Below are 23,819 nucleotides of genomic sequence, written 5' to 3' on the forward strand. Positions count from 1 at the left end.
TGGGAGGAGTGGTTGCACAGTGTCCTGGAAGCAAATAATACTGAGAAAAAGCAATCAGACTGTAAAAAAAAAATCTCCCCCCAGTTCCAACCTAGCTCAGTACACTGAGCACCATCCAGGGAGAGGAGGCAAGCTAACTGCTGAGCAAAAAGCATTGAATGTTCCACGTAGGTTGTTTTTGATGTTGGAAAATAATTCAGGAATTATTGTAGGAGACGGCAGCCGGGCAGGCTGTCCACCATTACGTATCAGGCCAGCATAATACGGAGCCGTATGAATATGATCTGGCCAGATGGTCTGATTAAATCCTAAATGACTCGTGGGGTAACTGTTAAGGGGTCAAAGCAAAAGTTACTGCAAGAAATTGGCTTGGCTTTGTGCAGAGGGGTGGGGGCTGAAAACTGCACTTCTCCAGTGAAAATATTAGCTATTAACATCATCCTGTTAGAAATGCAAGGTGAGGCCCCGGGGAATGACCGGGTGAATGCACACCGCTCCTGTCCCCTTCCTTAGGACGCAGAAACCCCCAGAGGAGCTGAGCTTACCAGGTAGCTCAATCCACACCCCCCAGACCCTAAATGCAGGGGGGCCACTGCAGTAATAACAGCAAATGCGAAGACGCGCACACCCACCCACCCACCCCAAACTCCCGTGTCCTTCGTTAGGGCTCTAAAGCGAAAGATTTAATGAAAGGAGGGAAGCCGTTCGAGACCTGCACCTTAAGGCATCGTTTGGAGGGGCCTTCGGAGGCACGGGGGTAGGGATGATGGGTCGGTGGAGGGGTCCTTCGCGGCCGCGCCGCCCTCCCCCGGGCAGCCGCCGCACGTTCGTGCGGCGGCTGCCCGGGGGAGGGCGGCGCGGCCGCCATCGCCTCCTACGGCGCAGTCCCGCCTCCCGCTCGCAGAGGCCGAGTCGGCGGCAGGGATGGCGGCGGCGGCGGCGGTACGGGGTCGGGTGCTGTGCCTCTTCGACGTGGACGGGACCCTGACGCCGGCCCGGCAGGTAGCAAGGCACTGGGGCATTGAGTTTTGGGGAGGGGACACGGACACACACACACGCACGACACCGAGGTCAGCATGGTGGAGCTTGTCCCGCTGGCTGCGGCCTCACCCCCTGCTTCCCCTCCAGAAAATCGAGCCGGAGGTGGACGCGTTCCTGCGGGAGCTGCGGGAGAGGGTGCACATCGGCGTGGTGGGAGGCTCCGACTACGCCAAGATAGCCGAGCAGCTGGGGGACGGGGACGAAGGTGAGATGCGGCCGGCGAGGTCCCCCGGGGGTCACCTGTGTCCTAAATCTGACCCCAAGCCTGCCCTTGGGGCGGCTGGCCGTGCCCAGGCGGGAGCCGCCGCTCGGCTCCTTCTCCCTCTGCGGGGAGCAGGCAGGGATGCTCCAACCCACGCTGCCGGCTCCGGCGTCCGGTTTGTACGAGCTTCATCTGGGCTCTGACAGCTTCCCCCCCGCCCCCCCCGCAGCGGGCAGGCGCCCCTTGCAAATTTTGCCTCCCTGCTGCTCCATGGTGGGTCTCCGGGGGGTTCTTCATCGTGTTCAAACAGGGACATGGGGTAGAGGAGGGAGTGGGAGGGCGAGGGGGCAGCCCCCCGCTCCCTCCATCCTCCACCTTCTTTTCCTTCTCTGGCATGGATGCCAAGCGCGGCTGGGCTCCGAGCTCTGCCTCCTGCCTCGTTAGCGGAGGGAGGCTGAGAAATTCCCGGCTGATTGCTGAGTCGGCAGTGCTGCGTGTCCTGCTTGCAGGAGGGGCTGGAGTTAGATAACCAGTAACTGCATCATCCCAGCACCCTGGCAGTGGGAAGGAGAGAGAGCAGAGTAACACGCATCTGGTTGAAAGCCTGACATTTTTGAGCCCTTATCTTCGTCCTGCCACTGATTCAGCCCGTGACCTCGGTCAGGTCGTTTCCCCCTGCGTGTGTCAGCTGTGAGCAGAAGATAATCTCCTCGCCCACTTTGCGGAGAGCCAGGAGGGTCAGGGGCCCTTTGCGGAGCACGGGAGATGTGGAAAGCGTGGTACTAAGGAACCGGGAGGTTGGCTCACTCGGTCCTGAGCCCAGTCCTTTTGGCCCCTTTTCCCAGGCAGTACTCATGTTTCCTCTTTTGTTTCCTCCCCCCTCAGTCATCGATAAGTTTGACTACGTCTTCGCAGAGAACGGCACAGTGCAATACAAGAATGGGCAGCTGGTCTCCAAGCAGGTACGTCCAGCTGCCCTTGCAGCCCTGGCTCTCCCTCCCTGTGCCCCGCGCACCGTGGGGAGCAGCGCCTGGCCCCAGGGCAGATGGGCAGCCTCTTCTGTCCTCCCCAAATGCCAGACCTGAATGTCCCACTCCTCCAGGTCGTGTTCTTGGGTGGGCTTCACGGAGGGTCAAGCATCTTCCTCACTCCCCCTTCTCCTCCCGCAGGCCATTCAGGACCACTTGGGGGAAGAGCTGCTGCAGGATCTAATCAACTTCTGTCTCAACTACATGGCGCTGCTGAAGCTGCCCAAGAAACGGTAACGGCCCAAGCCCATGCAAATGGCTGTCATATCACTGATTTCTAGGGAGCTCTGGGCTCCAGAGCTCTCCTAAGAACAGCTGAGCTACTGAGCTTGTCCCGCTCCAGGCTTTATCTTAGCACCTAGAGGCCCTGTGTAGGATCACTGTCCCACCGAGCTGGGCACTGTGGGGAAATAATGGAGGAGGGTCTTTGTTCTGGAGAGTCTGCACTATTTTTCAGCATAATGCCTGCTCTTTTGCCCCTTGGATTTTCTTCCCTGGGAAGCAGGGTACAGCCACTGCGTGCATCTCATTTAGGACAATGGTACCAGCTCGTTACTGGTCAGGGCATCAGGCATCATTGGTTGTATGAGTTTCCAAGGAGATGAACAATGGATCTTAAGATGGGACGTCCAGCGCCTGAGCACACAGTTTCACACTGTTTCTAGCCTAGTGTCGCTTGGCGCCACTGGCAATAGGGCTGGCCCTGCTCTGCCCCCGACCGTGTGTTCCTGTCTGCTTCCCCTGTGAGATCCAGCAGCCACAGGGTGAGTTGGGTTGGTACACCTCCTCTGAAGGATGACTAGGCCACTGCCAGGAAAGAAGAGGGTAGTTTTCCATTGGGTCGGCACACCCTGTTATCACAGAAAGGAGAGAGAGGGAACAGATGGCATGAAGGTGGAAGGGGAGAGCAGGAGGACCTCTTTCAGAGGCAGCCTGCAGTTAAACCAGTCTGGGTGCAGTGTCAAACCACCCCTCAGACTATGGTTTCGCAAACGCTTGAAGCCGGTGTGAGCTAGCAGGGCTGTTGAAAACAGCGGCTCTGCCCTCCCCTCAGCCCGGCTGGTTTGTTCCTGCTCTCCCCTTGTGTTTGTACGGTGAACCCGAGTTGGCAAGCTGTCTGGTCGAAATTAAGCTGGTAAAGTTGCTAATCTGTGATCCAGATTAGTTGCCTGGTGTGAGTCACCATGTGGCAATACAAGGACCAGTGAGAGGGTGGCTCCTTGTGACAGGACTGCCGGCTGAACATGCCCCCGAAAGTGTGGGCTGGGACCCAGAACCCTCAAGGCTGTTTGGTTGCCTCATTGCTGTCTGGTTGCCCAACAGCCCGGCAAAATTTCAGCTCCCAAGTGCCTCTGTGGATTTAGGCTTATGGGATTTCTAGCAAAGCAAGGACTTTAACCCACATCTCCCGAGCCTTAGCCTGGGGCTTGAGCCACCAAACCCTTGGTGCTGCAGAAATGCTGCTCCCAGGCTGCAGGTATGGCTGCCCATGTGTCCATTCCCCTTGATGTTCTTCACTGTGTTACGAGACAGGAGGTGGAGAGTTTTTCCCCCAGACTCAGAGTGGTAAGCACTTTATCACAGAGAAACAGCGGGCAGGGCTGGGAGGGACATTGGAGGGAATGAGCTCAGGGCTCCTCAGATGGACAGGGAAGGGGATCTCCCTGCTCCAGCTAGGTTTCCACAAGAGTTTCAGTCTATTTTCAAATTGGTAGTGCTGCCATCCCCTGTTGTTTCTGACCCACCAGTGCTGGTACCTGTCTGACCCCTCGGTGAGCTATTCCAAGGTGATGAGCAAACAGAACTGGCTGAGTTTATGGCAAAGAGAAAAGAAGGGAACAGTTTTCTGCTGGCTTAGTGCTTTGAACCAGCCTACCGAGGAAGCAGCAGAGTAGTGATCCCAGTGCAAGGTGAGGGTGACAAGCAGGAACTGGGTCCTCTCCGTGCAAGCGTAGATAAGAGTTGCAGTCAAAGGTGCAGGGGACAAATGGGAGATATAAAGGCCCTGCGGGTCCTTCCTGATTTGTGTCCCTTGAGGAGGTCCTGATTGCTCATCAGCCTGCCGCTGGACATCAGCAGCGGGTTACGCTGACCTGTTCCATCCCACTGCCCCAAGGTACCGCCAGCTTCACCCAACCCACCCAATGTTTCTTAAAAGTCTCCAGGGGTGGAGATGCCACAGTCTCATCAGACAGTTGGTCCAGTCCAGGCAATAGCTGTCCTTGCAGTTATTACAACATTAGAAAATGTCTCCTATCATCTCACCTAAGCTCGTCGCTTCCAGCCTGTCCCCAGGGCACACAGGAACTGCTTATTCCTCTTCTCTTAGTGTCTCTTTTTATAAAACTATGAGCCCCTTGGAGACCTTAAGCAGAGTTGTTGGTGCCTGGTCTCTGCCTGGCGTGAAGCACCCATGAGTGGGCATGGCTTCTCTCCTTCTGTGTGTCCCTGCAGAGACTGCATGCCTCACCAAGCAGCCATTCCCCTGGAAAGGTCTGTTTTTCTCTCCCTGCCCCAGTAACCTTGTGCCCTTGTCCACCCACAGAGGAACCTTCATTGAGTTTCGCAACGGGATGCTGAACATCTCCCCCATCGGACGGAGCTGCACACCAGAGGAGCGAATCGAGTTCTCCGAGCTGGACAAGGTAGATGAGCCAGACTTGGGCTCGCCCTTTCCTTTGCTGGTTTTGCACCACCGCAGATCTCGGGTCTTACCTGCTTCCCCCCACCCCGAGGAGAAAGGAGCCCAGCTCCAAGCTGTGCACAAGGCCAACACATGCAGTGAGGTGGAGACAGGACTGGGGGTCGGAAAACCCAAGGAGAGACACAGATGAATGGAAGAATTGTACTTCATTGGGGACCAGCAATACAATGGGGTGGCCAGCAGGATTCCTTGTGCTGTGGGAGAGCCCCAGGGAATAAGGCACTTACTTAACAGGGTGTTCCATTACAGTAACCGAAGATGGCCCAGCAGCTGGAACTAATGGGCTTTCCAGATTGGGAGGGCCATGGCGGATCTTCTGGGCAGACCTCTGGAGCGCGTGGCCCATGCTCACAGCAGTTTCTGCCAGGGGGAGTTTTCTTGGGGTTGAGGGATCAGTTGGACTTTGCAAGACTTTTTAAGCAAAGCTGGAGACTTTGGGCTTCTGGGAAACTGAAGCAGTTGCATTTCATTGCCAAGGAAGGGCTGGGATCCGCTCTTCCCAGGAGCCTGCTGGAGCTGCCCTGAGCTGGTGGCCTTTTACGCGGACACTGAGCAGGACTGGTGAAAGCTGGCTAAATGGCATTACACTGCGGCTCGGGGCAGGTGGGAAGGGAGCGGAGCAGTAAGCCAGAGTTGCCCAGCAGACAGCTTACAGTGGATTCCGGTAGACTGCCAACATCTAACTGTTCAAACCCTCTTTCCTTCCCTTTCCTCCTTCTCCTCCGCAGAAAGAGCGGATCCGGGAGAAGTTTGTGGCAGCCTTGCAGAGGGAGTTTGCTGGCAAAGGCCTGCGTTTCTCTCGAGGTGAGCGGAGGGGGCTTCCCTGGCTTTGCCTTGGCCTCTTTATCGTGTTTCCCATAAAACACTGGGAAGGGGAGCGGGAATTCCAGCTGTTCCCTCTGGGGGCCTGGAGACCCCAGGAAGAGCACAAGAAGCTTCTAGTCCTGGAGAGCCCCCACAGGGGCATCACGTTCACATCCGTGGCAGGGTGACAGCAGAGAATAAACCGTACTGCAGATTTGCCTCCCTGGGAATCAGCCAGACAGGTGGATTTCTGTCCCGTGACGTTATCCCTGCCTTAATTTCAGTTAGCTCTGCGGAGCCCACTCCTGCCCAGAAGGTCTGTTCTGGCTCAAGCATCAGCAGCACGGTGGCCAGCAGAGCTCCAGGCACATGCACTCCTCTCTAGGAATGAGACGGGAGCCTCATGCGTGTCTCGGCTCTGGGGTTTTCTTGGGAGGGCTGGCTACAAGGGAAACGTCTTTCTTCCTGGAGGAAGAGCTGCCGAGAGGCAAGGAGTTTGCAGCTCCGTGCCATGGGCTTTTGCAGGGCCACTTCTTGGGGTGACTCTTATAGCCAGCTTACCAAAGACGAGGAACCAAAGGAGGGGCTTGAGCAATCCTGGGGGTCTGGCCAGGACAGGGAGAAAAATGAGGGTGTGTAAGTGGTGGGGCTGACGCTGGAAGAAGACCCTCCGCAGAGCAGATGGGTATGTGTGAGATAAGAAGGTGCTGTGTGGCAGCCTAGCCAAAGGGCAAGGGGGTGAGGAGGCTGGGAGGCAGCAGGTGGCACCCCACTCTTGCACCCAGCATGGTGGGTGCAAGTACAAAGGGTCTGGCCCTCTGGTTCTCCAAGGGCTTTCCTCCTGAGAGCCTCCCCTTGCCTTCAGCGTTCTGCCAGGGGCATCCTGTGCTGCCCACAGCACTGACACACACCATTTGTCACAACAGAGAAAGGCAAGGTCCCCACCACCGTGTCCCCGCCGGCACAGGGGATGAGAGCAGAGCAATGGGCCTTTCTCCTCTGACTTTGGGAAGCCACCATGAAGAGCCCGTTGTGTAAAAGCATAAAGACAAGGGGAGCTGCGGGCCCCTCGCTCCTCCACAAAGAAAACATGGGGTGTCTTATGTCAGGCATCCAAAAACAGGGACACAGAAATGGGGCTCTTGCGCCAAGCTGCCTCCATGTGCCTTGTCCCAGGCTGTGGAGGACGCAAGCCCCAGAGGTGGTAGGAGGTCTCCCTGCAGCCCCCCAGACCCATGCTCTGCCTAGGTGAGGGACAGTGCTGGCTGTCCTCCACACCACCTCTTCTCCCTTTGATTTCCTACCCTCTCCAGCTGGCTTCAGGAGCCCCTTCTTGCTGCCCAGCGCTGTTTAAAAGGCCAGAACGCAGCGAAATGCAGCGTTTTTCACAGGTAAATGGCTTTAGATACAAAACCAGGAAGGATTTTAATGAAGGCAACCAAGTTTAGCTCCTGCTCTGATGCTGGCTCCTGCTGCAAGCCTGGGGGCATCCCCGTCCCTGAGCTCATAGGACACTTGTTCCTGTCCGTATCCCATTGCCCTGCCCGGGGCATCCTGTCTGGTAGTGAATCCTCTGCCCTGAGCTGGACACACAGGCTCCATCCCTGGCTCCTCAGGCTCTGAGGAGGCTTGGTTTGGGGATCCCAAACAGGGACACCTCAACCAGCCAGGGAAGAGAGGAGCATGGCATCAGGACGTACGTGTTTGAACAGCCTGGGGGATCGGTGCCCCTCCTGCAGCAGGGACCATCCCCTGAGGGTACCTGTCTACTCACCCCCTTCCTAAGAGAGGTGGGGTTATGATTTATGAAGAAGGAGAGTATGAAACTCCAGGATTGCTGGTGGCCCAGTAGATTGCCTGGAGAAGCAGGGGGGCCCCCTTGAAATCAAGGGGAGCAGAGACATGATCTGGCAGGGAGAGGCACATCCCAGCTCAAATCCCTGTTCCTCCGGGCTCCGAGCGAGACCCAAACACAGGCGTGCCCTAAGTTGCTGGCTTTGTTTTGGGAGGAGCGTGTCACCTGTGTCAGTGATGGGACAAGGGATTGGCTCTGCAGCCTGTGCACGCAGCAGGGCAGCTCGAAAGGACGGGGAAGGTGCTGCCTCCGTACACCCCCAAAAGGCAGCGCAGTGCTGGGGTAAACTCTACCTGGTCTAAGAGCAAGGGCTAGGAAGTTCGTTAACCCTTGGTGGCTGTGGGTGTCCATGTGCACGCGTATGCATGCTCCCTGGTAAAGCTCCCTTACCTCTGTACGTTTGCCCCATCTGCCTTGGTGCCCCTCCAGATGTTGGCAACCCGCACTCGACTCGTGGTGAGAGGTGACAGGCCAGGGTCATGCCCCCATTATGTCAACAGGTTCGTGGTACTTCCGTGGCAAGGTCCTTGGTCCTTGATCAGCGCGCAGAGCCTGCTTGGGGCCTGCAGCGCAGCCAGCTGGGACCCCTGAGCTGTGTGGTGCATGGGGTTTGCTTTGTGCGTGCAGGGTGCTGGGAGCCCCCAGTCCCTGTAGGGTTAAGGAGCGTCGGAGCAGTGGTTGTAGAAGGGCCAGTGATGTCCACGCAGGAGCCTAGGAGAGAGAGTGGTGGCAGTTTCTGAGGGCATTGTCTCCCATTGGGACACAACATGCTGATGCTATCTGCAAGGTGTGACCCCAAATCTCCCCCAACAGATGCATCTCTTGGGACCTCCCACCCTAGCATCCCTCCCTGCAGCCCACTGTTTCTTGCTTGCCTGCCTGCCTGCAGTCAGGGGAGCTGTGCTAATGTCACCCCAGCCGTGCTGATGTCACTCCAGCCTGTTGTCACAGGAATGGCATCTGCCACTGTCCTAGCCACATGCCGGAGAGGCACACCAAGGCAGAGCCGGTGCCTGGCTGCTCCACACACACGTCCAGCCCTCTCCCCTCCTCCTGCCTGTCCAGTGCCGGGGGGGACACCCTGCCGGCTCCCACCAGCATTGCCTGATGCCCTTCCTTCTGCTGACAGGTGGCATGATCAGCTTTGACGTCTTCCCAGAGGGCTGGGACAAGCGCTACTGCCTCAACGTGCTAGACGACGAGAGATTTGACACCATCCACTTCTTTGGGAATGAGACGACCCCTGTGAGTATGCCCCGCTCGCCCCACACATGGCTGCTTTCCCTCCTTTGGCCTGGCAAGCCTGTGTGGAGCTGCTCCATCACGGGTCCCACAGCCTGGGTCCTGCCGGCAGCCGACACAGACCTCTAGCAACGTGAGGGGGAGAGATGCTCTTGTGCGGCACGTGTTTGCGGCAGGCTCGTGATGGCGGCAGGCCCGCTGGGTCATGGGGAAATGGCCCTGGATTCACTGTGCTGGGGAGCAGGTCCACCTCAGCATTGCTTTCCTCCCCCCAGCACCCTCAAGACGGGGCAGCCACTCCTGCAGTCCGCAGGACCCAAAACATGAGCGCCCAGCATTTAGGAGAGGGCTTTTCAACAGCAGGAACAGTTTCGCCTTCCCTTTAGAGTGGTGGAGGATGATGCTTCCTTGCTGCTGTAGACCAGCTTGGCCATCCACTAGGCTCTTTCCAGATGATGGCAACCTCTGCCCCCCAAAATGTGCTGCCTTCTGCTAGCTCCTCCACAGGTAGGGCAGGGGTTAACCCCAGGCTCCTGGACAAGCTTTGCTGGTCTAGGACCTTCCCCATCCTTTCTTCACTCCTCCCCTGGCACTGAAGAGGGGAGGCAAGAAGGAGGGAGCAGGGCTCCCAGCCCAGCCTCTTCTGCCTCCCTGGGCCAGCAAAGCCCTGGCAGCCCCTTCCCAGCAGGTCCCTGCCTGCTCAGCCGCTGGCTCCCACCCCAGCTTCTCACAGGACAGAGCAAGATGCAGATTCAGGGATGAGGATGCTCTGTTGAGACCCTAGTAACATTTTCCCTATTTTCTATTCCCCCGCAGGGAGGGAATGATTATGAAATCTATGACGATCCCCGCACAGTGGGACACAGCGTCCAGTCCCCCCAGGACACAGTCCAGCGATGCCGCGAAATCTTCTTTCCAGAGAGAGCAAACGAGTGCTGACTGCCGGGTCCCCGCAGCCCTGCCCCGGCCCCACCCTCTCCCCCTGCCAGGAAAAGCACCTTCATTTGAGGAATCTGCTCAGGGTAGACCGAAAAAAACTACTTTCCAGAGCTGGTCAGGATGTAACACGTGAGTGCGGGTGTGTGTGCAGGAGGGGGCCTTCGCTGAGCAGCCCTTCAGCACTCGCCTTTGATGGCTGGGGCTCGTGGGACCAGACCCTCCTCACCTCCGGCAAAACTTCTCTCTTGACAGTTCGGGCCGTGGTGGGCGGCGATGCCGGTGCTTTCATGGTCGGAAAGCATTTGAAAGAGCCAGTCACGAGAGCGTGTGTGTGTCCATCCCATGCTCCCTCCCCTCTTCTCTGCTTTTTCGCTCTGTTTCTCTTAACACTTCTGCATGAGGGAACACGCGTCTCACCTTTCTCTCGCCCTTGCGCCTTGGCTGGGGAGGATGGGGCTGCTGAGGCCCCAGGCACTCTCACCAGAGCTGCTCTGAAGTGAGAGGCCAGGAAGGCTGTTTGCTCCAAACCCGTGGTAGGAAGGGGTAGCTGCGACCCCTGCTCGTTGCAGCGTTGTGCATCCTAATGGAGAGGATCACCATGTCCTTCACCTCGGTGCCACACCGTGCCAGTCCCTACAGGTGACCTGGAAATGACAGTTTTAAAATGACTCTGCTCCTGCTCTGAGCTTTGCTCAGGTGCATGAAGAAACTAATTCTCTCTTTAGCTTACAAAAAAAAATGGCTACTGTGGGTTTATTTTCCATGTTCTGCAGAAGTTGTCTAGTCAGACCTTGCCTGGCACAGCTGGAGGACGCCGGGTGCCCTGCGTGTGCAAAGCACCCTGCAGAGCTGTTGGGGGCAGAAGGCTTCCCAACAGTCTTCCCACCCGCGTGTCCATTAGGCGTCACAGAGGTGTCAGTGCAAAACCTTATCCCGAGGCGTTCATAACAGACCGAGACTCCTTCCTTCCCAGTGCTCAGCTTTCCATCATGCTGCCAGAGACTTTTCAGAGAGGGCCAACACAGGCCAGACCTGGTTTCTAGTACCAACAAAGGTACACACTCAACAGTGCCCTCCAAGCTTGCTTTTCCACCCCATCTTGTCCCACACGCTTGGTTTACGTGGTCACCTTTAGGGACGCAAGTTCTCCAGTGCAGCTGTCATGTGTCCTCCTGTTCCTCTCTTCTCCTGGGTCTTCGTGGGTTGCAAAACCACATCTCTCCTTTGGTCCTTGACCTCCTCCCTCACGTTGCCCATTTATTCCTGGCTGTTATGCCGGGGTGTGTGACCGCACCAGTGATGTTAGTCACAACTTGGTGCTCAAGAGGAGCTCAGGGATCACCTCCAGGGAGATGTCCTGCTTATAGCTCCACAGGACACACGTGTCTAGTGTTTGTGGACCTGGAGGGTGCTGGTTGTTCCTGCAAAAGCTCCCCACATTGCTCCCTCGGAGCCTTTCTCAGCACATCCCTGCTGGTATGGCACCGCCCCATCTCTTGGTCTTGTTTTCTCCCCTCTTTTTCTCCTACTCCTGCTTTCCTCGCTGTTGCTCTTCATCTAGCAGCTGGACTGCAGAGAGAAGTTTCTCAGCTGGCTACTGCCACTTAACCAAGGGGCGAAGTTCCTCAGGCAAGATACGTTGGTGCTTTTAGACCCACATTGCTCCCACATTGCCACGGGCAGAATCTGAGTGGACCTTGGCACTGCTGCCTGGCTGCAGGCGCAGGAGCAGGGGTGCTGCGTGACCAGTGCTGGCGGGGTGCTCTCTCCTCCACCTGACTGCACCTCTTAAGTCTACAACACATCAGGTCTGTAATGCATCACATTTGCATGAGCGCAGCGGTCTGCCCAGCATCTGGAAATCCCCAACAAATGCACAAATTCCTCTTTCTACCCAGAGAAAATTTCTGCGTGGGAGAAGAGGACCTGTTGGGGAAGCCTGGATGCAGGGTGCTCTTTTCACAGGCCACTGGTTTTGGCCCTCCACTGCAACCTTCATTGAGGAATCGTGTGTTTTGTGGATCCTCCTTCTCTGTTTCACTGTGGATCAGGTTATGTGTGGGTTTTGGGGATTTATTTTTCCTGTAAGTCTATTCAAAGTCAGCAGGATCTCTAGAGAGCTTGGTGGTGGGTGAAGAGCAGGGCCTGGCCCCGAAGGCATGAGGCACTGTGGTGGCCTTGGGGGCTGAGATGCCTTGCATATTTGAAGGGAAGGGCAGGCTCTGTCCAAGGCTACTACTCCTGATGGCAGGCAGCACGTCCCTTGCTCAGGGTGGGGGAGTTGCAGGGCAGAGGCAGGGATGACCTCCGAGGCACCAGCCATCGCTGTCTCTCCTCAGGAGCTCATGTGTGCATGGGTGAGATCAAGTTCAGGAACGTTCCCCATTCCTGTCTCTGTCTTACACCAAGCTTGGGCTAGTTGAGGGCACCTCCCGCCAGGAGACCCTGTCCTGCTGGAAGGCTGATAGGGAGGATGGCATCAGAAGTAGCTGGGGCAGCCCCAGCGTCTCAGAGTCACAGAACAGCTGAGGTTGAAGGGACCTCTGGAGGTCATCTGGTCCCACCCCCCTGCTCAAGCAGGGCCATCGAGAGCCCTGGCTGCCTGCCCTGTGTTTTTGTGGGCAGGGATGAGGCACAGCGCTGGGGTGGGAGCCCTACACCTAGGGGACGGTGCACGCCTGTCCCCGAGACCCCTTTGCCATGATGCTCCTCTCCCGGTGGGTGCCCACAGCGTGAGTGGGGGTTTCTCCCCGCGTGTGCGTGAGCCAGCGGATGTGGCGGGCCCCGCGTTGGGGACCGTTGTGCCATATGGCTCCATGTCTGTGCGAGACGGGTGGCTCCTGTCTGGCTGATACCAACTGTTAAATAAGAAATATATTTAAATATATATATATAGGTATATTAAAAAAAACCAATCATATTAAAGCTACAACAGCAGCTGTTGGAGACAGCGTGTGCTTTGTGCCAGGCTCTGCTGGGGTGAAACGCAGCCAGATGGCAGGCAGCCGCACTTCGAAATGCCTGCAGCAGCGGGGGACCAGCCCCGGTCCTGGTCACTGGACCAGGGTGGGCAGCAGCCTCCCGTCCCAGGCTGAGAGTCTGCTCCCCCCGAGCAAGGCTGGAGCACCCCAGGATCCACTGGGACATGCTGTGTGGAGGTGGGTGAGTCCGTCCTGCCGTCTGGATAAATCCCTGGGTGCTCCAGGTCCTTACCTGGGAGAGCCACCAGTGTCCCCCCTCCGACACACGCACACAGGACAAAGAGCCAGGATGGGCAGGGCTCATGGGAAAGTCACTTTTAATGGTTTATTGCCAATGTTACAAAGGTCGACACACAGTCAGACAGGCAGGAACCACACTGGAGTTGTAAAAACACCAACAAGTCTAGGGTTTTAGTTTATTCCCAAAAAAAAGAGAGAGAGAAAAAAAAAAGAATCAAAGTTTGCCTTGGCCAAGCTGACTGCGTGTCCCGGGGACGCCTGGGGCCTGAGCTGGCATGGCCGCAGCCCCTGGGTGAGCTGGGCTTTGGGTTGGCAGTGAGGTGGGCTGTGGGGTCCTGGGGCAGTCCCTATGCCAGCCCGGGCTGGGGCAGCGCGTGGTGGTCCTCCCGAATCCACAGAGCCCCAGCTGTCCCACATGGCACCAGCCTTGCCCCCCTCCTCTCCTTGCTTACGGCAGACCCCTGTCCCCACCACAACAGCGGTGGCAAGAAAGGTGGAAAACGCCCCTTTCCATCAGTGCTGAGGGCCGTCAGCTCCCACTGAGTGGGTGCCTGGGGAGCTGGTTGTCATCACCAACCCCACTTGGGGGGCCTGCTTGCCCTGCTTTGAAATAAACCCCTTAAGATGCTGATAACCTCCGGAGTGTCGGTGCAGGCACCGTTTCCCTGGGGTCAGTACAGGCCCAGCTGGGTGCATGCCACCCCCGTCCTGCCGCCCTCTGCCCTGTCCCTCCCCGAGGCCACAGGAGCCTGCCTGGCCAGGATATGGTGGAGAAGACCAAAAATGAAGTTTGTGCTTTGTATACGAGACCCTGCCTACACCGAGGGGCTGGGGAAGAAGTGGCTGCACTCACCCCATGGCCGAGGCTACTCAAACTCCTCAGCCCCTTGCCCCCCCGGCAAGCTACAGACGTGCACACACACGCACACACACACACACACACAAGCGTGCGTGGGAAGGGGGGTCCCCAGGGGGCTGGGAGGACAAGGGAGGAAGAGGAGAAGGCGGCCATCTCCCCAAAACTATGTCAGCACCGAGCCAAGAAAAGTGCGTTACCAGCCCAGTGGCGGTGGGGAGCGCAGAGGTGCCAAGTGCGCCCCTGCCCCACGCCCAGGCGCAGCCCCCTGGGCACAACGCTGAGCACCCCCGGCGCCCTGCCAGCAGCCGTTTGTCCCTTAAAACTAAATTTTTTCTTTCTGTAAGCCACTCGCCTCCCCGTGGCACCGCTGACCTGAGATCTTTTGATGGAGGGACGTGGCTCAGGAGGGTGCCATGAGCTGCCAGTGATGGGGATGGGTCTCAGCCACCCAGTCCCCGCACAGTGATACACCGCCCCACGCTGCTCTGTTTCCCTCCAGCCCCACGGCATGCCCTGCTGCTGTCGTGCTGCGGGCAGTGGGACCAAGCGGGGTGGCTGTCTTGCTGGGGCAGGGTTCAGGAGAATGAGCCGAGCCTCCCCAGCCGAGCCCCGGCCCCCTCCTGCTCTCAGCACCTGCTTCAGCCGGGGGGCCGGGGGGTAGGACTGGTTCCCCTGCTCCCCATGGCCTCAGGGGCAAGGAAGAGGACATGGGGCTGAGCACTGCCCCTGGAGCTGGGGGGCAGCAGGGGAGGGCTCTGCTTCCCCTGTCCCCCTCAACAGACACTTACAAACACACACAGAGAAAGGAAACCATAACCTTATAAAAGACACCGAACGCAAACGCCTGCGTGTTTGGGGGCAGCCCCAGCCCCGTCACCGCCTTGGCTCCCCCCGCGCCCCCCTGCTAGCGGCCGGGCAGGCTTGCTCTGTGGGGCCGAGCAGCCAGCGGCCCCCCCGGGCGCCTAGGAGCCGATGATCTGGCCAGACCATGTCTCGTGCTTCGTGTGGGGCGCCAGGTTGGTGAGGACCACCTCTACCGCCTGGAACTTCTGGTTCTTGGGAGGGATGGGGCAGACCTTGTACGTCACCTCGTCCCCCTCCACTGGGACGTACTCCCCCTCGATGCTGCGAGAGAGGAGAGGGAGAGGTGGTGGGGCCGGGGCCAAGAGCCAGACCCCCACCCCAGACCATCCAGCACCAAGGAAAGCACCCGACCCACCAGCTGCGCCTTGGGAAAGAAAACCCACCAGCAATGGGGGGTAGAGGACAGGCAGAGCCCCATCCCCACCCCCTGGAGACATCCCCACCCTAGCCCACAGGTCTCCAGCCCCATGCTGATGGCACGGCTCCCCCAGGATGTCCCGGCACCACACGACCCCCGGACTTACTCAGACACATGGACGAAAATGTCCTCTGTGCCGTTCTCGGGGGTGATGAACCCATGGCCCTGGGAGCGAGAGAACTGCTTGCAGACGCCCTTGAAGATGGGGCCAGCAGAGGCACGCGCCGTCCTGTGGGAGGAAAGGGACGGAGATGTCTCACCAGCAGCACTCGCCCGGGGGGGGCAGCACGGGAGAAGGTCTGCTATGAAAACATGGCGTTCCCTGGGAGAGCACATGGCACCCACCCACAGCACCCCAGGCAGGTGGGTGCGGTGATGCCGGGCGCCACAATGGTGACGTGCACCAGGCGTAAAAGGGTTCTGCAGGCACTGCTGGTGATCGCAGTCTCTGCTCAGCTCAGCCGGACAGTCCCAAGCCCGCTCACCGCATGCCGGGTACTTACGCCGAGTAGGTCCTGGTCCTCTTGGTGGGGAGGGGGCTGGGCAGGTCCCGCAGCAGGAGGTTGCCCCGCTCCCAGATGCGGCTGCCCTCCCGCTGGAAGGGGAAGGTGGGCCACACCGGCGACTTGGGGGAGTGCAGTGGCGGCACTGCTGGCGGGGCGCTGGGGTCTGATGACATGGTGGGGCCGGCGGGCTCCTCCGTTTTGGGGACGGGCAGGCGGGCAGCAGGAGAAAGGGCGCCCGGGCGCGCAGGTCTGCTGCCTGTGACCTGGGGAGCAAAGGGGGGGGGCGGTTACAGGCCCCCCGGGGGGGCTTTTGGTGAGGGCAGTTTGCTGTCAGGATTTGCCCCCTCTGCTCCTGGCCCCACATCTGTGGGGGCAGGCAGCATGCCACCGGCCTTCGGTACTGGACACCAACCCCTGGCGCTGGGAATCGCCCCGGTAAGCCCGTCCTGGCTTGGAGCAACCTGGGATGTTCCAGCAAATCAAGCCCGAGGGAAGGAACGAGCCTGGTCTGTGGCTTTGTCTTTCATTTTCCAGGATAATCCCACATATTAGAGATTAAGTCGCTAAAAAGCACGCCCTGGGAGAAGGAGCAGCTGAGCACGGGCTGCCACGGGCAGGGACCATTTTGGGAAGGATGCCCATGCAGTGCCAGCACGCCCAGGCCCCCAGCCCTGGCCTCCAAGATCTCCCCCCAGCCCAAGATTTCTGCTAAAAGGGTGAAGGAAAAAGGCTGAGACAACAGGCAGGTCAAGGTCAGGGGTCTGAGGTCTCCCCACCACTGGAGGTTGCCTCAGTGCTATGGGATTTAGGACCCAACCCCAGCCCGAGCCAGCGGCTCACTGCCCGCCTGGGCACATCCCTACGGGGAAGGGACACCGGGAGGCTATTGCGGGGCCGCGGGCAGCACACACACCCCTTGGGCACCTCAGACAAGCCACAACATAAGCACAACCTCCTGCCACTGCGGTCATCGGGCTCCAGTTTTGGGCTGGCATCATGCAGTTTGCAAGGAGTTAAAGCCCCAAGGGGCAGAAACCCCGCAACCTTCGGCTGCTGGAGGATGTGCAAGACGTGGCCTGACGGCCAGGTTGCCTACCAAAGAGCAGGAGTCAGAGCAAGCTTGGGCACGGCTGTCCTCGCCGAACCACCCGGAGCATGAAATTGGGGGGGGGAGTGTGTGTGTGTGTGTGTGTGTGCATTTTTAAGCCTCCCAGTGAGATGGTCTAGTGTGTGATCAGCACTGCGGCCGCTTGCTCAGAAAGCCTTTGCTCTGCTGATTTCTCTTCCCATCAGTAGCTTGCATCTGATGCCGGGTGCCTCTGTCTCGTGGTGCCCCACGCCAGTGGCTGCTTGGGGGCACTGCTTTCTGGGGGTGCTGGGTGGGGGCTCACCTGTCTCCATCACCCCTCAGGCTCAGGGGGCTCACCCGTCTCCATCACCCCTCAGGCTCAGGGCTTTCCCCATCACCCGGAGCTGAGGAGCCCAACATCCCATGGAGTTACCATCCCCTTCCCCGCCACCCCCTCCAGCTCTTCCCACCCCACTGGGGCATGTGGCATCTTTTGGGACGACACCTGCACACACTGGGAAATCCAGAGAATATTTAATTTGGTTTCTGACTCATCTGTGGCCCCTTGAGATGCGGAGGCCCTGGGGGGACGTGCGAAAGGGGGTCACCTCCGCTCTGAAATTAGCAGGCACCAAGGACATGGGAAAAGGTTTCTAGAGCAGCTGAAATTTCGGGGAGGAATGAGGCAACTCCTGTTCCCCTCGTCCACCTCCGCTTGCTTCCCCTGCCTGGGGGTCTGCCTGCCACTGGGTCCCGACGGCTGCCAGTCCAGCTTTGGTGCCCATCCACGCCTCAGCTAGTGTCCCAACAGCTGCCCCCTCTCAGCCCTGCCGAGCTTCACCCCAACGTCCAGGCGGCAGAGGCCACATTAGAGTCCCACCCCAAGGCAGAAGCCACCACTTTCCTCCTGCCCTCCGAGAAGACTTCCAGCCATGGCCGCAAACCCCTCCGAAACGTCTCTCCCCTTGCTGGCTTCCCATCCACCTCTGCACCAAACCCTTCATGCGCTTCAGCTGCTCCTCTCTGCCATGAAGCAACTGGAGCACATGCGCCTGCCTTCTGCTCCACGGCCCACCCCACACCGGGGCTGCTCAGCTCCTGGCCTGCCAGGCTCAGCATCTCCTGCCTCCATGCCCAGGTTCAGCACCTCCTGCCCCCGTGGCCAGGCTCAGCATCTCCTGTCCCTGTGCCCAGGCTCAGCATCTCCTGCCTCCATGTCCAGGCTCAGCATCTCCTGTCCCTGTGCCCAGGCTCAGCATCTCTTTCCCCCATGCCCTGGCTCAGCATCTCCTTCTCCCATTTCCAGGCTCAGGCTCACCATCTCCTTGCCCCATACCTGAGGAGCTCAGAGAGGCTCAGGGAGCACCCAAGCGAGACACCCAAAAGCCAGGGCAGCCACCAAGTGGCTTCTCTGCCTTCTCTGTGGCCCCCACCCGACCACCCTGCCTGCACTGGCAAGCAGCCTGGCCGCTTTTGGGCAGCAAAAAGGGATGTGGTCCCCAGGCGTCGCTGCAGGATCTGGCACCTTCCCAGCAGGTGTCAGGGCTGGACAAGCAGGACAATTTGAGGGAAGCAGCCCTCAGTTCTCTGCCACATCATGGAGCCGCCACTATGAAAATGGCTTCACCACGGCATGCCTCCTCTGTGTGCACTTTTGCTGAGGAGGCCTTTCGGTTCCCCCACCAGATTAGGGACAATGGAGGGTATTTAACCTGAATAATGATGCTTGGAGCAAACTATTAGTATGCTGAGGGGGTTGGTTGGCGCCAGGAGAAAGAGTTTCCTCTGGCGGGTCCACAAGGGGCTGGAAAAATGGAAGTTTCCCAAAGGCAAAAGAAAAATGGGTGAAGGGGAAGAGGCGTGCAAGAGGGGGAGCCTTGCATGGACAAAATGGCATGGGCAGATGAAATGGCAACTGAGAGTGGGTTTGCCCCAGGTTCACCTGTGGGACCAGCCCAGGCTAGGGTGCTCTGGAACGCTCCCTGGTTTGGGGGATGAGCAGTGGTGGGGAGCAGGAGCATGCTGGGCATTACTGGGGGAGAGGAGGCAGACAGCCCGCTCCTGAGGCCCAAGAGCAGCAGCGGAGGGTGCCCTCCTAGGGCTGCCATTTGCCCCCACAAGCTGAGCTTGCCCCACATGGGAGAACAAGCTGGGCGCGATTGCCTGCAGGCACTTTGGGGGGCTTCAGCTGGCCCATGGGGATGTGGAGGAGAGCCCTGGTGCGGGGCAGCAGCTCACCAGGATGAGCATGGGGACAGTGCACAGCGAGGCCGTGGGATCCCCGTCCTCAGGGGTATGCAAACCCTCCCGGACACGTCCCTGAGCAGCCTGTTCTAACTGAGGCATTGCACCTAAGTCCTGCTTGGAGCAGGGGCTAGAGCAGAGACCCCCGTCCTATGGCCATGCCAAGGCTGGCTCCCACGGCCAGCAGCGCTCTGCCCCTCACCAGTGCCTGGCTCGAGCACCCCAAATTTGTGGGTCAGCCTTGGGGCCTGGCAGCTGAACTCCCGGCTTTGCCGGCGCCAGTGAAGCTGAGGCTGAGCGGGAGCCTTGGCACCACGGGGGCTCCGAGGCGGTATCCTGCCTCCCAACTCATTTAAATCCCTGCAGCAAACAAAGGGACCGAGGAAATTAAACTCACGGCAAAAGCGGGCTGAGAGAAGACGGGAGACACAAGTATGTCCTCACCGATGTCTCCTCCCCTCCCAGCCCAGCCGGGGAGCAGGGAAAGCCTCTCCCGTCCATCTCCTTCCCTCCCTGTGCTCCACCCCACCATCCTCTCCCCAGCCCTTTCTCCAAGCTGCAGCCCCAGCAGGCGACAAGGAGGGGGCACCTGGGGCACGGGAGGCATTCTCCCCCCTCTCCTCCATTGCCAGCAATCATGCTAACCTCCGCCGGGGCAGAGAGCATCTCTCCCCACCCCGGGTCTCTCCCAGCCTGGCAGACCATCCACAACACCGTGTCCATCCCACACAGGTATATGGTGTCGGGACAAAATCCGTGTCACTTGAAGAGGCGAGCAGAGGCTGCAGCAGCCCGGCTCTGCCGAGGGGCACGGGAAGCCTTTCCAGCATAACCCTCCCCTCCACTGCTGCTGCCAGACCTCCACCTCGCTCCTCCCTGTCTCCCCTCTGTGGCTTTGCTCCAAGGGTCCCCTGGGGTGACAGTCCTCCGAGCCAAGGACGTGTGCAAGCCGCACCAAGCCCAGCACTCCCTGGAAGGATGCTCTTCGTAAAAAACACATCCCACCCTGTCCATCTTCCCCCCTCCCCAAAGAAACCATCTCAGAGCAAAACCCCAGAGCCCTCTGGTGACAGGGTTTCCTTCGGCAGCAGCAGCCAGCTTTGCTTTTATATTTTTCGGAGGGCAGGCTTCCGAGCCGAGCTGACAGTCGGGAGCGCTTGCAGGCGAACACAGGAAACCCAGGCCAATTAAGGCAGACAGGCAGTAGACACATCAGCTTTTATCTCGAGATCCAAGTACCCCATTCATCACCAGCGACTGAAAGGTCTGCGGTTTATCAAATAAAATCACTGTCACTCTCCCTCTCTTTAAAGCCAAACACATTGACTTGGGTGCTGGCTGTGACCTTGTTTAACTAAACAGCCTTTCAAGGTCCCCCAGAAGGGGGGAAGGAGCCTTTTGAAGAGGCACCAGCCTCTGTCTGCCACTCCCCGTTCATTAGCGGCAGCGAAGAAAAACCCCTCACACGTCCCTCGGCTGGGCGGGGGAATACATATTTAATTGGCTTAATTGCCCTTGGCGAGTCAGCCCTCCCGCGTGGCGCTTCTTTGTGCTCCTTCCCATCCGCCGGAACCCCCCCCGGCTGCCCAGGACAGATGAAGGGACGGGCGGCCGCTCTGCCGGTGGCTGTCACGCTCCGGCTCTGGACGTGACCCTTCAGCTGGCCTGCTGTCGCCTTTATGGGCCGTTCCCTTTCACGCCGCCATGTCCCTTTGCAAATCCCCGGCTTGGATGCTGTCTGCCACCACGCTCGGGTCTCCCGAGTGTCGCCGCTCCCTCTGCCCCAGCCAAGGAGCTGGAGGCTCTCTTCCCTCTGCTGCCTTTTCCAGCGAGCTCCCGCACTGGCTCTTCCCTGCCACTCACCATCACGTTTTCTCCATCCCTCGTGACTGCCAGTGGCCCCAGTTTAGGAGTCAGGTTTACCTCCCTGCTCCTTCCACCCCAGTAGCAAAAAGGTCTCTGTACGTCAAAGACAGCCCATCTCTGCATCCGGCTGCCGGCAGCCATCTCCTCACCCCACAGAGCAGGGAAAGCGATGTTCTGGCCCGCCGCCATCCTCAGGGAGGCTGATGCCCCCCCAGACCCAGCCTGTCTAGACACGGGCTGAAACAGAGAAGAGCTACACCCCTCCAGACGTGGGAGCGTGTCCCCAGAGGTTGATGCAAAAACAAAAATCCCATTTTTCAGCTGCTTGGCACACTCACACGCCGAGGGACCCACCAGCAATGTGGTGGCCAGCCGAGATCCCGAATCAGCATCTCCCGGGGTGCTGCCATGAAGGGCAGGAACCAGCTGGGGAACCAGGATAGCTCCAGGCAGGGGTTACCACAAGCAGGGCCACTGCAGCACTCGCCGGGCTACGTTTCTCCATCCTCCCTTCCTCAGAGGAGGCTCACAGCCTCGGCGTCTGGCAGGTTTTTATAAATGCTGTCTCTGTCCGATGCTAATGAAAGCCTCTCAGCCCCCCCCGCTCCCTTTTTTGGTTACCAGATCATGCCGTTAAGAGTTAAATACCAATCAAAGCAATTTCCTTGCCTACCCTGCATGTTAAAAACCCCTTTGCTGAGACAAATTACTATAGGAAAAATAAACTAGGCGCTTTTTGGGGAATACACACTGACAGCGTCCCCTCCCCAGCTAAGCCAATCACGCTCACAACTCCAGGGATCTTTGCTGAGATAGTCTCGCCTACGATACAGCCTGCTTAGCGCTAAAATATGAATGTCACCTTTATGGATCGATTATAAAAAGCTCCCTTAGTCAGTGCTGGGCTGCCCAATTCTCGGGGAGGCCATGGGGAAGAGCAAGCAGGCTGACAGATGCAAAGGGGAAGCAAAGGGAGAAGCCATCATGGAGGCTTGATTTACCTTTTAAGCATATATGCATAATCATCACTCCCAAATACCAAGTTTGTGGGATTTAGTTGTTTTGTTCTGTTGGGGTTTTTTTTAATTAGAATAGTGTCTATTCAAAGACCTGGCGCAAATGCCCTCATCCGCGTCCTTCCTTCCTCCTTTGTGGATCTAACTTGCTGTCTGCAGGAATGAATAGTGCAGCCAGACCCAAAGAAACCCCAATTCAAGCCCCCATCATTATCAGCCCACTTTAATAAGACAGATTTTTTTATAAATCACCTGCCCCCCACACGGCAGTCTGAGAGCTGGGTCCCAGCTGATCTCAGCCCTCCATGGCAAAGCCCCGGCTATTTGCCCCCCAGCCAAAGCAGATGTGCAACACCGCCACCGCACCCCCAGAGGAGTTATTGTTCCTGAGGCTGGTGGGGAATAACCAGACCGGAGGAGGGAAGTCACGCTTCACCCTTGCACCTCTCCGCCGTCAAAAGGAAAAAGCAGGTTTGAAAGAAAAAGGCGGTGCACGAAGTTTAACCTCCAGCTACAATAGCCCAGGCAAGCTGGATGGCCATTGTGCCTCCCCTTACCTCCTTAGCAGTGACGGGCTCCCTGGAGCTGCACTCTGCAAAGCATCGGTGCTCGGCGGGGCCGAACGCTTCTCCACTACCTCGCGAGGAGCAGCGGTCTTGCCTGCAGCCCGGCTCTGGGGGGCTTTCTCCGGCTGCCTGCCTGCCTGCCTGCCTGCCGGCTGCCTGCTGATAGATCTGTGGTATCTGATGTGTGTATGATGTGCGCCTCGCACACACACGCATCCACACGCCTTCCCCTGACGTCAGGGCCAGGCCAGGGAGAGCGGGCAGGTGGGAGGGATCAGCCTGGTCATTTCTGAGCTAGGCTTAAAGGAGCAAGTCTGTATGGGGGGCCGGAGGGGATGAGGGTCAGCCCTGGGGGGCTGCATCGCTCCGGTTATGCAAAGTGACGTGCATCGGTGGCACGGCCGGACGCAATGGGGCAGCCCCATGGGCTGCAGGGACAGCGGGATGAGGGGGTGGGAAGTCACCGGAGGGGGGGATGGGGCCAGGAGGACAGGTCTGGACTAGGAGGGTTCCCCGTGACGGGTCAAACCTCTCCCCTGTCACCCCGAGTCCCGCTGGTGCCGCTGCAGCCACTCTCCCCGCCTGCCCAAGTCTGCAGCCCCCCAGCACCCATGGGTGCTGCAGTCACCCCCGGCACAGCAGGGGAGCATGGGGGGCACATGCCACAAAGCCACCTTACGACCTCGCTTCCCCGCTCTGGGCTCGCAGCCATCACAAACCCAGGTGCTTTCTAAAGGTCTCATTTCTAGCAGTGCACTATGCCAACCCCCCAACCCCAAAAGATCTTTCCTTTCTGTTTTCCCCTGTGCCAGTGTGACCGTGCTCAGGAGAGCCATCTCCGCGGGCAGAGGCAATGTCACAAACTGGCCCGAGACTTTCTCTCTTGGGGGCACAGGGCAATGCAATGAGGACAGGAATCAATCGTTTGCTGCGTCTGCTGGGGAATAGGGTGAGGAGTAATGGGGTTTAAATTGCAAGGAGCAAGATTGATGCTAGACATTAGGAAATGCTTTCTAACAGAACAGACAGTTAATTACTCAAGTAGATTGCCTGGGGAAGCACCGGAGTCTCCATTACTGGAGGTTTTTAAGAACAGGCTGGGTAGGCATCCTTTGGGGGGAATTTAGGTGATACTGGGCTCATTTTGGAGCAGAAGGATGGACCACACCAGCACCTTACCCCTCAGGTCCCTGTGATCCTGGAATAAAATTTGCAGGAACCCTGAACAACCATGACACAGTGTCAGTGCTGCAGGGAGCTGTCACGGGTGTCTTGTGACGCAGGGTGGTTGTGGGTTGCTTTTGGTTTCTTAAACATGACTCTTTCCTTGAGTCATTCTAAGTAGCTGAACGCGATGGTGCCAACCGGACCTGTT

General features: G+C 58.5%; 2 protein-coding genes across 3 annotated transcripts; one reads left to right on the forward strand and one right to left on the reverse strand.

Annotated features, from left to right (window-relative positions):
- Positions 1-908: 908 nt before the first annotated feature.
- Positions 909-12,752, forward strand: PMM1 (phosphomannomutase 1). Of its 2 annotated transcripts, XM_076336967.1 has the most exons (10): positions 909-1,002; positions 1,129-1,246; positions 2,129-2,205; positions 2,413-2,504; positions 4,817-4,916; positions 5,704-5,779; positions 8,764-8,879; positions 9,693-9,944; positions 10,068-11,623; positions 11,714-12,752. In XM_076336967.1, the coding sequence occupies exons 1-8, from the start codon at positions 925-927 to the stop codon at positions 9,813-9,815; spliced, it is 780 nt and encodes a 259-aa protein (XP_076193082.1). In that variant the 5' UTR covers positions 909-924; the 3' UTR covers positions 9,816-9,944; positions 10,068-11,623; positions 11,714-12,752. The 2 variants fall into 2 exon arrangements, with proteins under 2 accessions (XP_076193082.1, XP_076193072.1); XM_076336957.1 differs by having other exon boundaries at positions 9,693-11,623.
- Positions 12,753-13,096: 344 nt separating this feature from the next.
- Positions 13,097-22,645, reverse strand: CSDC2 (cold shock domain containing C2). The gene is made up of 4 exons (XM_076336979.1): positions 22,436-22,645; positions 15,681-15,946; positions 15,284-15,406; positions 13,097-15,020 (listed from the first exon to the last, which is right to left on the reverse strand). Exons 2-4 carry the CDS (start codon positions 15,854-15,856, stop codon positions 14,858-14,860), a joined length of 462 nt encoding a protein of 153 aa, XP_076193094.1. The 5' UTR covers positions 15,857-15,946; positions 22,436-22,645; the 3' UTR covers positions 13,097-14,857.
- Positions 22,646-23,819: the final 1,174 nt, after the last annotated feature.

This window comes from Aptenodytes patagonicus, chromosome 1 (assembly GCF_965638725.1).
Source record: "Aptenodytes patagonicus chromosome 1, bAptPat1.pri.cur, whole genome shotgun sequence".
Lineage (NCBI taxonomy): Eukaryota > Metazoa > Chordata > Aves > Sphenisciformes > Spheniscidae > Aptenodytes > Aptenodytes patagonicus.

Excerpts from the sequence above, each read along its gene's own strand:
- CSDC2 (XM_076336979.1), bottom strand. The coding sequence starts at position 15,856 with ATGTCATCAGACCCCAGCGCCCCGCCAGCAGTGCCGCCACTGCACTCC. Across the intron at positions 15,407-15,680 it reads AGGACCAGGACCTACTCGGC|GACGGCGCGTGCCTCTGCTG; the intron begins GTAAGTACCCGG and ends TTCCTCCCACAG. Across the intron at positions 15,021-15,283 it reads ATTTTCGTCCATGTGTCTGA|CATCGAGGGGGAGTACGTCC; the intron begins GTAAGTCCGGGG and ends CCTCTCTCGCAG.
- PMM1 (XM_076336957.1), top strand. The coding sequence starts at position 925 with ATGGCGGCGGCGGCGGCGGTACGGGGTCGGGTGCTGTGCCTCTTCGAC. Across the intron at positions 1,003-1,128 it reads CCCTGACGCCGGCCCGGCAG|AAAATCGAGCCGGAGGTGGA; the intron begins GTAGCAAGGCAC and ends CTTCCCCTCCAG. Across the intron at positions 5,780-8,763 it reads AGGCCTGCGTTTCTCTCGAG|GTGGCATGATCAGCTTTGAC; the intron begins GTGAGCGGAGGG and ends TTCTGCTGACAG.